At 38.7% G+C, this 12,853-nt stretch overlaps 1 protein-coding gene across 4 annotated transcripts in view; it reads left to right on the top strand.

Annotated features, from left to right (window-relative positions):
- fras1 (Fraser extracellular matrix complex subunit 1) overlaps positions 1-12,853 on the top strand; it is a 257,678-nt gene that overhangs the window by 213,809 nt on the left and 31,016 nt on the right. For all 4 annotated transcript variants that reach the window (XR_004223099.1, XR_004223098.1, XM_031903422.1 and 1 more), the window contains 8 exons: positions 183-362; positions 1,638-1,762; positions 2,333-2,473; positions 5,033-5,260; positions 6,764-6,877; positions 6,974-7,124; positions 7,334-7,493; positions 11,943-12,111. Coding sequence is in view for 2 of the 4 variants with exons in the window: in XM_031903422.1 (XP_031759282.1) it covers positions 183-362; positions 1,638-1,762; positions 2,333-2,473; positions 5,033-5,260; positions 6,764-6,877; positions 6,974-7,124; positions 7,334-7,493; positions 11,943-12,111 (1,268 nt within the window). In the remaining 2 variants the exon portion in view is untranslated. The remainder of the gene's footprint in view (positions 1-182; positions 363-1,637; positions 1,763-2,332; positions 2,474-5,032; positions 5,261-6,763; positions 6,878-6,973; positions 7,125-7,333; positions 7,494-11,942; positions 12,112-12,853) is intronic.

The following is a 12,853-nucleotide window of genomic DNA, read 5'->3' as shown; positions in this document are numbered from 1 at the left end:
GTGTACTAGGGGCAACATTTGTGATACTCTATGGGGTTTATTAATCATAATTCGTAATTGTGTAATTTTTGTGTTTTTTCTAAAAATATGAACATTGATAAATAACGCCAATGTATCTAGTAAACAATATTGACAAATAGCTGTATTGACATACCCATATGTTTTTTTTGCCACATTTGCAGAAGATAAATTGCCACCATCCATTACTGCAAATAAAGGGCTTACTTTGGATGAAAACTCTTTGAAAAAAATCACAACGCTACAACTGTCAGCTACCGATCAGGACAGTGAGCCTCGAGAGCTCCTTTTCCAAATTACTAAGCAGCCCAGTCTTGGTCACCTTGAGCATGTGGGAACTCCAGGTAATAACACTTCTTCAACCTGTTGCTGGGTCTCTTAAAATAAGGTTTTAATAACAATACAGTTATTCCATTCCCCTTAACTTAAGCTAACTATTTTAAAGGCAGCTGAAGACCATATCTGTAGTTCGGATGTGGGATGTCCTTAGTGTATAAGTCCTAATAGCATCTGCACATATGTACCAAATATGTAATCAACTTCTGTTTGCATTACTGGTGTCCTGTACAGGCAAATGCCTGTAGATTGTGGGACTTAACTAGATGCCATTTTGTATGTGCCTCATGTAAACACAAGTTTGGTGGAGTTTCAAGGAGCAGACCCTATTTTATGTTGAGCTGGATTAAAACTGGAAGTGTACATAGCCCTACGCATTGAGTTAACAACAGAGCAATATGTTTAATCACAACCTTTCACATTTCTGCCAACCATAAAGTAAAGAATCATTTCATTGCTAGTACTACAATAGTCAAGTACATGGAATGACCTATATACAACACATTCTTGTGAGATAAAAAAAATCCATTGGCAGATCACTGCATGGGTTATGATAAATTTACTTTGTTTTTGTATAGTTCTTATATCCCCTTTGCACAGCCAAATATTGTATAAAAGCCCTATTTATTCTGACAATCTTTTTTAAGGGGATTCTCAGAATATCTGAATATTTAATGGGTTTTCTATATTCTCTTTGGTCAACTGATAAAGGTTGATAAATATAACCTGTGGTGTTTTATTAGATTAACCCATATTTTCTACATTGCACGTAGTACAATTTATGTTCCCTTGTTATTTTTGTTGAGACTGATTTCTGCAATCTCTCTAAATTATTTTGACCTTGTTTGTTCCATACAAGTAGTTTTGTTTTGATCATTATTATTAATGAATCTCTTTGTATAGTTTAGAGCACTTCTCATTGAAATAAAGGTTGCCAAGATTTCAGCTCCCCCTGCACATTACATCCTAAATGAAACTGCCACAGTGGTATCAATGCATCTAGTTAGTGCAGTCTTTGCTTTAGCAAGGCATTTTCTATAACTTTATATCCTTTATCTAAAGGCTGGATGAAATCCAGTTTTAATTATTTTAGTGTCCAGCTGTTATACTGCATAATTTCTGCTGCCCAATTAAGTATGTTAATCCAGTTCCTTGTTTCTTATTTTATCTCAGATCTCTGGTATTAAGCACAGATTGCTGCTTTATTATTAGTTTATAGGCTGGCAATGAAATATGGGGCCGCAAAGCTCCCTTGCTGACCCCTCTTATCTGTTTCTTTCTAGGCAGAAAAATTAGCAGCTTCAGCCAGGCAGACTTGGAGTCTCGCAGCATCCAGTACATTCACACCAGCGCAGAGGAAAAGCATTCCGATGAATTCACCTTTACCGTTTCTGATGGATTCAATGAGGTGAAAGAAAGTTTGAGTTCTTTTCTGTCATACAGGGCTCTTCTTATTTGTTTTGGATCCATCATTCGCCATATAAAACATGCATAAAACATATTTCCCCAGACAACAATATTTTTACCTCATCTATATTCTGTAAGATATCAGCATCTATCTAATCCGTCAGGCTGCACATTGGTTTCTTATTTAGCTTTCTCCTTGAAGATATCTAACCTTGCATATTGTATCATCATAAGCCAAAATAATTATGGGATAGGGAATGCTTGATGGAGTCCTATACTTTCGGCTAATTCTGTAATGGAAATATTAAGTAATTGAATGTATAATTGTTGTTCTCTTGCTTCAGTGAAAATGGTAATGGGTGTGTTTTTTGGGGGTTTTTTTGCTAAGGACTTTATTATTAGGCCAATATAGTATAGACACAAGTAGTTGACAATGTGGGTACAGTTTTTTTTGTCATATTTCATGAAGCTTCTGCATTACTTTTAAGTTTGGAAACTAGCTAAAAACAAGCACACAGCTTCATGTTTTAATGTTTTTTAAATAATATTTATCTTATCATGTCCTTTAAAGGTGTCTCAGACATTTCATATCACCATTAATAAAGTGGATGATTCTTTGCCAGTGGTGCAGAATTTGGGCATGAGAGTACAGGAAGGTGTGCGGAAAACCATCACAGAGTTTGAGCTTAAAGCAGTGGATGCTGATACAGAGGTATGGTTAGTGGGGAAGGAACAATAACTGTATGCTGTGCCACAGCTCATACAAATCAAAATTACTTGTGGATGCTGTAGACTAATCTCAAATACAGTACAGTATGGCTGTCATTAATTGCTGGCAGATCAAAGACAGTAAATAAGAATTCACAAACATATTTTACCCTACCTGTCCTTTAGGCTGGAACCCACTACTTTCCAATACTTTGGGTCCCTCTAATTGGCCAGCCCCACAATTTGAGGAAACTCTCTGAAAAGAAATAAGTGGAAAGCTGATAAGCAGATAATATTTCAGTAATGACATAGTTTTACAGTGTTTTTATCATGCAGAAAGGCAACTACAGTGGCTGTAATCAAGCTTATTTATGTCCAGCTTGAAGCAAAAACAAAAGCCATATACAGGTTTGACAAGTGTGCAAATTAGAGTGTGAATTATTTCTGAAATCTTCTCAAATACTGCAATCAAAGAATCTGTTTTTAAATTATTAACATTATAGTACACTGCTCAAAAAAATAAAGGGAACACAAATATAAGACATCCTAAATCTGAATGAATGAAATATTCTTATTAAATACTTCATTAAATGTGCTGACAACAAAATCACACAAAAATTATCAATGGAAATCAAATTTATCAACCTATGGAGGTCTGGATTTGGAGTCACGCTCAAAATTAAAGTGGAAAAAAAACACTACAGGCTGTGTGGCCACGTGCCTGTATGACCTCCCTACAACGCCTAGGCATGCACCCACACAAATGGCTCAGGTAGTGCAGCTCATCCAGGATGGCACATCAATGCGAGCTGTGGCAAGAAGGTTTGCGGTGTCTGTCAGCGTAGTGTCCAGAGCATGGAGGCGCTACCAGGAGACAGGCCAGTGCATCAGTAGACGTGGAGGAGGCCGTAGGAAGGCAACAACCCAGCAGCAGGAGCGCTACCTCCGCCTTTGTGCAAGGAGGAACAGGAGGAGCACTGCCAGAGCCCTGCAAAATGACCTCCAGTGGGCCACAAATGTGCATGTGTCTGCTCAAACGGTTTAGAAACAGACTCCATGAGGGTGGTATGAGGGCCCGATGTCCACAGGTGGGGGTTGTGCTTACAGCTCAACACAGTGCAGGACATTTGGCATTTGCCAGAGAACACCAAGATTGGCAAATTCGCCACTGGCGCCCTGTGCTCTTCACAGATGAAAGCTGGTTCACACTGAGCGCATGTGACAGACGTGACAGTCTGGAGACGCTGTGGAGAACATTCTGCTGCCTGCAACATCCTCCAGCATGACCGGTTTGGCAGTGGGTCAGTACTGGTGTGAGGTGGCATTTCTTTTGGGGCCCGCACAGCCCTCCATGTGCTCGCCAGAGGTAGCCTGACTGCCATTAGGTACCGAGATGAGATCCTCAGACCTCTTTCTGAGACCATATGCTGGTGCGGTTGGCCCAGGGTTCCTCCTAATGCAAGACAATGTTAGACCTCATGTGGCTGGAGTGTGTCAGCAGTTCCTGCAAGATGAAGGTATTGATGCTATGGACTGGCCCGCCCGTTCCCCAGACCTGAATCCAATTGAGCACATCTGGGACATCATGTCTCGCTCCATCCACCAACACCACGTTGCACCACAGACTGTCCAGGAGTTGGTGGATGCTTTAATCCAGGTCTGGGAGGAGATCCCTCAGGAGACCATCCGCCACCTCATCAGGAGCATGCCCAGGCATTGTAGGGAGGTCATACAGGCACGTGGAGGCCACACACACTACTTAGCCTCATTTTGACTTATTTTAAGGAGATTACATCAAGGTTGGATCAGCCTGTAGTGTTTTTTTCCACTTTAATTTTGAGCGTGACTCCATATCCAGACCTCCATGGGTTGATAAATTTGATTTCCATTGATAATTTGTGTGATTTTGTTGTCATTACATTTAACTATGTAAAGAACGAAGTATTTAATAAGAATATTTCATTCATTCAGTTTTTGTGTTCCCTTTATTTTTTTGAGCAGTGTATATTACCCCTTTCTTCTAGCTGATAAAACAACTCCATAACATACCCATATAACCAGATATTCAGCAGGTGCTCCTAGCTCTCCCAATAAGGGACCTAAATAAATCCCAAAATAAGGTTCTTGTCCAAATACTGTCTGCGGCACAAATCAAAGGCAAAAACTGGCTGCAAGATAGTATCAATATCCATTGTGTTTTGGAGAGCATTAATATCATGCAGAATTTGCTATACCTTTCAGATTAAGTGGGATGAACACGTAGCAATGTGGCAACCATGGACCTTTTATTGTGACTCTGTAAACTGATTACTGGAACAAAACAGATAAATGTACCAGGTGTAGATTTATTCTTTGTGATATTGAGAGTTATTCCCTAAACATTTGCTTCCCTCTAAATGATGACAAATATTATTGTTCTGGTTTTGAACATAGATGACACACATGTGGCTATTGCATTATTATATATGTTATCACTCTAGAAAAAGGTAGATTAAAAAGACTACAAAATCTGCAAAAAAAATATTTTTACACCCGGTGAAAAAATGCCATTTCTGATTCACAGGCAGAATCTGTCACATTTACCATCGTTCAGCCTCCCCGGTATGGTGTGATTGAGAGGAGTATCAGTGGTCAGAGCTATCGCCAGACCACTACATTCACTATGGATGACATTTACCAGAATAGAATCAGTTACAATCATGATGGAAGTAACACTCTTAAAGACCGGTTTTCTTTCACTGTTTCTGATGGTACTAATCCATTCTACATAGTGGAGGAAGGGGACAAAGAGGTAACTATCTACATGAACCTGTGCTATCCTGAGAAAACATTCCTGTATTTATTCTGATTTAGTTGCAAAATAAAGATATAATGGGCCCGATTCACTAAAGTCCGAAATAAGGAGTGCTATTTATAGCATGCGTTAAAAATCTTATCACTTCTTATTTTTCGCTCGATTCACTAAAAGGACACTTGTCATAATTAAGAAGCGATGTTCTTGGCGTTATTTATCTTACAATGACATATTTTAATGAAAAAAACTATGCGATAAGCGTTATAGGGGCCGATTCACTAAAGGTCAATAACGCTTATCGCATAGTTTTTTTCATTAAAAAGCATGCGATAATTAAGTACCGATTCATCAAAGTCATTTCGCATGTGTTAATCTGCATATCGCATGCACAAAAAAAACGCATTGCGTTAATTAGCGAATAGAAATAGTACTAACGCATGATTCACAAATACATATGAAGCGTTAAACGTGCAAAATATCGTGTTAATCTGTGTGAATATTAACCCTACTTGGGGCAGGCGGTACTTAAAGAAAATTGCGGTTCGTGAGCTATTGGCAACACAACATGGAGTTTGCAGTCGTATTTTTTCAAGTATATGTTGGCCCTAGAGTGATGCATCCTCCAGTTTTCAGGGAAATGGTGGTTTTCAGAAAGTAATGGTTACGTGCGTAATATATTGCGCTGTGCAAGTGTCCTTTTAGTGAATCGAGTGAAAAATAAGAAGTGATAAGATTTTTAACGCATGCTATAAATAGCACTCCTTATTTCGGACTTAAGTGAATCGGGCCCAATATTTTTTAAATGTGCCCTAGACCTCTTTAAAATCTCGTCTTGATATTGATTGTGTGCCTTACCCACTTAAAGGAACAGTTACACGAAAAATGGAAGATTTTTTAAATCAATTAAAAAATAATGTACTGTTGCCCTGCACTGGTAAAAGTTGTGTGTTTGCTATAGTAACGCTACTATAGTTTATATAAATAAGCTGCTGTGTAGCCATGGGGGCAGCCATTCAAACTGGAAAAATGGAGAAAAGGCACAGGTTACATAGCAGATAACAGATAAGTTCTGTAGAATACAATAGTGTTTTATCTGTTACCTGCTATGTGCCTGTGCCTTTTCTCCTTTGAATGGCTGCCCCCGTGGCTACAGAGCAACTTTGTTTATATAAGTTTCTGGGGACAACACCCCAGTTGTACCAGTGCAGGGCAGCAGTACATTATATTCTAATTACTTTTATACACTTTCATTTTTTGGCGTTACTGTTCCTTTAATAAGGGTTACATTACTTGTTTGCCTGAAAAGCATATAGACTGAGATTGAGAAGTGCCTGAATAAAATACAAAGGTGTCCTGTAGTGGGGAGTGCTTAAGCATGCTTTGCTCCAATGGTATCCACCTTACAGGGGAGCTATTTTGTTGTGAGGTCATTACCCTGAGAAATAATGGGTATTTGTTATATTCCACTGAAACTAAGTATGTTTTCAACCATTGCATCAGATTGTAACTGCAGCCCCTCAAAGGTTTAAGGTGGATATCCTTCCAGTGGATGATGGAACTCCAAGAATTGTCACCAATCTGGGTCTTCAGTGGTTGGAGTACATGGATGGCAAGGTAACTACAATTCCATGTGGGGACGCATATGTTTGTTCTGGTGTATACAATATATTGAGTGACATAAAGTAAATGTGTTGGGTAAACTATTCACAGGCAACCAACTTTATTACAAAGAAGGAATTGATGACTATGGACCCAGACACAGAAGATAGGAACCTAATCTATGAAATAACAAGTGGGCCTTTACATGGCCATTTGGAAAACAAACTGAAACCTGGTGCTCAGCTCACTTCCTTTGCACAAGGTAGGAATAGGAATTATTTCCCAGCTATGTAAACACAACAAAAAAACTTGCCAGAGGCATAGTTCCCTATGCAAAATAACTTATGCTTGTATGTGTTACTAAACAAACACTGTACTTTTTATTATTGTGAGTACTTACCTGATAAATATAAAACTTTTTAGTGGTATGCAATAAATACATTTATCAACATTTTTATTTTATTCCATCAGAGGACATAAATTTGGGTTTGATACAATATATTCTGCATGACGATAAGCATAAAGAGACAATGGATAACTTTAAGTTCCTTGTGAAAGACAGTAAACCTAACGTGGTTAGTGACAACATGTTCCATATCCAGTGGTCCCTCATTAGCTTCACACACATGAGGTAAGGACACCATTTGAAATTCTCTTTATTTTTCACAGCAATGTTCGACATGTTTCTGTCTGTTTCCCTGAAATAAGTATATTTATGTAAAATGTCCACAGACCTCTTCAAAAATACACATAAAACTCTTTGTTAAATATGACCCTAGATAAATAAATAGAAAAACATGAGGATGTAAACTTCTCATCAGCAAAGCATGTATTGGAGAATAAAAACTGCATAACTCACATCTATTCAAACACAGGGCCATTATTTTTAGAACTGAGTGTTTCAGGTAAACCCATTGTAAGATCCATACAGGATAACGTCAGCCATGATCAGGCAAGAGCTGTAAATTTGCTTTGACCTAAGGATGCAAACTTTACAGCATGTAACCTGGGTGCATGCCATCTGGGAGCTAGTTTTCTTGAAAACATTTCACCTCTCATCCGAAAGGCTTCTTCGGTTATGTGAGTGGTAGGGAACCCCCCCCCCCCCCGGCATTAAAACCCTTGAGGGTAGTACAGTTGCAGACATCCAATCACAATGACAATGGTTCCGTTGAACTTATTCAGTTAGGTGTTGGCTGAAACTTACAGGTGTAAGAATGTATGATCCAGTCACAATGGTACCATGATTCTCATCATGAAATCATGAAACCACCGGGGTGAGGATTTCAAAGTGGCATTGTATGTTGATGACAAGCGGTGTTGCAGGCCCCCTCCTCTGTTCAGGGATGGTTTTTCCAGTCTGGCATAAATGGCCTCTTTCACACCTCTTTCAAACATTGGTCCTCTCGGTCCAAAATAAACACTGGTAGGGAATTCCATACCAGTCATTTGAACTGAAGAAGCCACTCAGATGAGTGGTGAAAAGTTTTCAAGAAAAACTTAGAAAAGTCCAGTTGTTTTAGAATTAATTTTATGTCAGATTGTATCAGATGACTGGCTAGAGAATGTATTAAAACTTAACTTCTATTATTATTATTATTATTTGCTAAATTAAATCACCACTATTGACAATTTATAAACAATTAAAACACAGCTTCATATTTAGTATCAGGAATAAAACCATCACACCTTCAACACCACTTATATAAACAGCTATCTGACATTTATATTAATATTTCATATATGTGGGCTAATATTGGTGTAACAGGCAGAGCTCAGAGTGAACTATGTGAATTCCCAATGATGTACCTGTATTCACGCCAATGCATTAACCGCTCCAGATTTAATGATGAGAGCTGTGCCAAGCTGATTAAGCCAGTTTGGGATCAAGTACAATGTACTGTTTTATTATTACCGGGAAAGAATTATTTGCTTATAATGGAGTCTAAGGGAGATGGACTTTCTGGATAACGGGTTTCTGGATAATGGATCTCATATCTGTTTTAATTATGAAGCAGAACCAGTAGAGTGTAAAGAAACAATAGATATTCTTTTTTCATGCAAAGGAAACATTTAGAAAGGGAAAATAAATCGGAAGGAAATGTTGTTCTAACACTGTACTAAAAGTTGAAATAATCCTTTATTTCTTAACCTCTTGCACTCACTGGGACATATAGTTCATTGCTTAGCAAAGTACTGACTAACACCTGGATGTCCAGGCAATAAAAGATTAGAGCTGTCAACCTGTCACTAGGGGTTTTATTAGAAAGTATGAATTCTAACATGAAATATCAATATGTTTCTCGGCTCAAGAGTGTAATAGCATATTTTATTTAAGGCCAAGTATATCTTGTCTGCACGATTTTTTTCATTCCTAGAAACGTTAGTGAGTGGGTGCTTCTGGGATCTGATATAAAAGTATAAAGACTGTACTAAGCTAATAATGAGAAAGCATATAGAAAGCCTAGAGACAGATTTCTCAGCAAGTACATATCCAGTTATAGATGTTAGGCTGATGCCACACCAGGCGTAGGGCTGATTTTTTCGGCAAGCGGAAAAACGCTTGCCGAAAATTCAGCCCTACGCCTGCTACTTGTGCCTGCACCCGAATGAATGGAATACGCTCGGGTGCAGGCACATGTAGCCGATATACGCATGAAAACGCGTGAGAATGCAAAGTCTCGCGTTTTCATGCGTATATCGGCTACATGTGCCTGCACCCGAGCGTATCTCATTCATTCGGGTGCAGGCACAAGTAGCAGGCGTAGGGCTTGCCGAAAAAATCAGCCCTACGCCTGGTGTGGCATCAGCCTTAAAGTAGCATTTTCTTCTTTTTTCAAAGCTTTTCCACTTCAAGGGCTCTGGAAATTCACTTACAGGTGAATGCTTACAGGTATAATGATTGGGAAGTGTTAAGTAAAGTATCTGTGCTATTAAACTTGATAAATTCTGCACCTGTAACTATTCTTTTAGTGTGGTTTGTTTCTGTCACAGATTGCTGGAATTAGATTTCCCCAAGCTTTGCAAAAGCTTATCTGTTTCACAGAATGCTGAGCCATCAGAATCCTTGCAGTTACCCATGGTACAGTGCATGGTACATGCAAGACAATGCATAAGCAGTTAGTTTATGTTAGCTTTCCAGCGGCAAGATTCTGCCAATAAGAAAATGTAGTAAGTGACACTCTTTAGTGTTTATCTTTAGTGTTTATGCCTGTTTATTTTGTTTAGAAAAATAAATAAAAACAAATTAATTTTAGTTCTATAATATCCGCAATATACATCAGTTTTTCTTGGCACAAAAGGCAATTTTTCTTGGCACAATAAATCCCATTTTTAAGGGCTCTGGCACACGGGGAGATTAGTCGCCCGCGACAAAACTCCCTGTTCGCGGGCGACTAATCTGCCCAAAATGCCATCCCACCGGTAAAAATGTAAATTGCCGGTGGGATGGCATACGCGGCGGCGTGAAATCAGTGAAATCGCGCCGCCGCGTATACCATCCCCCCGGCGATTTACATTATTACCGGTGGGATGGCATTTCGGGGAGATTAGTCGCTCGAGACACGGGAGATTTGTTGCGGGCGACTAATCTCCCATGTGCCAGAGCCCTAAAACCTGCAATAGGTACTAGATATGCATGCTTCGTTCTCTGTCTGCAAATTTAGGGTACTGGCAAAAAGGACATTAGTTGCTTGCGATACATCTTTACAACAGGTGACTAATCTGCTGCTAATTCTTTCCCACTGGCAATAATGTACAAATCTCCTCTTGTTCCAGTACCTTTAGGACCATCCACCACAGGGAAATTAGTCACCTGTGGTTAAATCTCAGCTACAACAGGCGACTTATCTCCCCAAAATGCCTTCCCACCGGCAATAAGATTACTAAGACCGAATTGGAAAAATTCCGATTTGAAAACGAACATTTTGCGACTTTTTCGTATTTTTTGCGATTTTTTCGGTGCCTTAAGACTTTTCGGAAATTGTCGCGACTTTTTCGTTACCAATACGATTTGCACGAAAAAACTTGAGTTTTTCGTAGCCATTCCGAAAGTTGCGCAAAATCTGGCGATTTTTTCGTAGCGTTAAAACTTGCGCGAAAAGTTGCGCCTTTTTCGTAGCGTTAAAACTTAAAAGGTGCGACGTTTCGCGCAAGTTTTAACGCTACGAAAAAATTGCAACTTTTTGCGCAAGTTTTAACGCTACGAAAAATCGCCAGATTTTGCACAATCTGACCAATTAGTGCACAGGCCAAATTAGTTTAGGTCATACAAGTAGGGGACCTGTTATCCATAATGCTTTGAACCTGGAGCTTTAAGGGGTCTTTCCATAATCTGAATCTCCATAATTTACGACTACTAAAAAATCATTTCAACATTAATTAAACCCAGTAGGATTGTTTTGCATGGAATAAGGATTAATTATATCTTAGTTGGGATCAAGTACAATATACTCTTTTATTATTACACAGAAAAAGGAAATTATTTTTAAAAAATTATCTGATTAAAATATAGCCTATGGGGTTGGCCTTCCTGTAATTTGAAGCTTTTCAGATATTGGACCCCATACCAATATAGTTATTCACAAGGATTGCAAAATATTGTTGCTTTTGTTTGGGCCAGTGGCCCAAATGAGATAAAATAGTGGGAAGAATCCAGTTCTGCATTCCAGTTCTGCAATCGTGCACAGGAAGGAGATCAGGAGATACAATTTTTCTTTTGGACTGATTAGATCCAAAATACTGATTAGATTAACAAGATCTAATTAGAACTGCCCAAGGTGCTATAAATGCAAAAGACAGGCATAATGGTCAGAATAGCTCAACACAATATGGGAATACATGGCCAGCTTTAGTTTTAGCTGGATTTCAAACATTTTTAGCTGTGGAATGATTAACCAAGCATTTAAATATTCAAGCAATAGGTCTGGTTATGATGGCTCTTTCCTAAAGATTCTATAAATCAAACACAGTGTTGCTGTCAAATAAATCCAAAGACGTATTAAATGTTTCAAGCTAAATTCTAGCAGCGAGCAGAGCTATAATAAAAAACTTATACCTATAATTATTTTTTCCATATTAGCTACAATGTGAGTGAGAAAGCAGGCTCTGTTAGTGTCACTGTGAAGAGGAGTGGAAATCTGAACCAATATGCTATAGTGCTGTGTCGAACAGAACAGGGAACAGCCACATCAAGCTCCAGTGTGGGCCTGAAACCTGGGCAGCAGGATTATGTGGAGTATGCCGGACAGGTAAATACCATATGAACAACCAGTCTATGCAGAATAAAGCAATCAAAGGTATTGAAACAATCAGTAAAATAAAAATATCACCAGCTCACCTTGCGTTAGCTTGGTGCTTGGTATACCAGCCCAAACGTTTACCAGCACAATACAGCATACAGCCTACATATTTTTAGTGAATGCAATTGACTCTGCTTGCTTCTGCTCTGTTGTACTGGTAAGAATTTTTGCATTGAAAAATTGCCCTGATGTACATAAGAAAGTATATGCATTAACAGGATACTGGGGTTATCCAAACAGACTCTGGAAACATATCAGTGTTATCTGTGTTTCTCGTGCAAGTACTAAGGTCCTAAAACTGCCCATATTTTTATATAGCCCATACCACAGTCCACTGTAGTCTGGACTAAATTAGAAGTTACCTGCTGGGTAATCTCCTTTTAAAGCCTAAAGCTACATACTGCCCCAACTGTGTGTCTCACTTGGGGACATCATTTTGTTCTCCACAATCTGTAATGTAACTGTACACAGTGTGATTGTATGTACTCACATAAGAATACACAGGCCCAGAACAGAATGTTAGTCAGTATCAGGAAAGCGCAAAACTTTTTGAGTGGACCATCAGGCACATTAGAGTTGCCACGTATAAATAAAAAGGGTGCCTAACTGAAATGTAACAGATTTTTTTTTAAATATTAATTGGTTATATTAGTATTTTTTACATTACAATATGGCTCAGAGCAATATTAGC

This window comes from Xenopus tropicalis, chromosome 1, assembly GCF_000004195.4.
Source record: "Xenopus tropicalis strain Nigerian chromosome 1, UCB_Xtro_10.0, whole genome shotgun sequence".
Taxonomy (NCBI): domain Eukaryota; kingdom Metazoa; phylum Chordata; class Amphibia; order Anura; family Pipidae; genus Xenopus; species Xenopus tropicalis.
The sequence above is the reverse complement of the archived record's forward strand: the minus strand, read 5'-3'. Positions and strand labels throughout refer to the sequence as shown.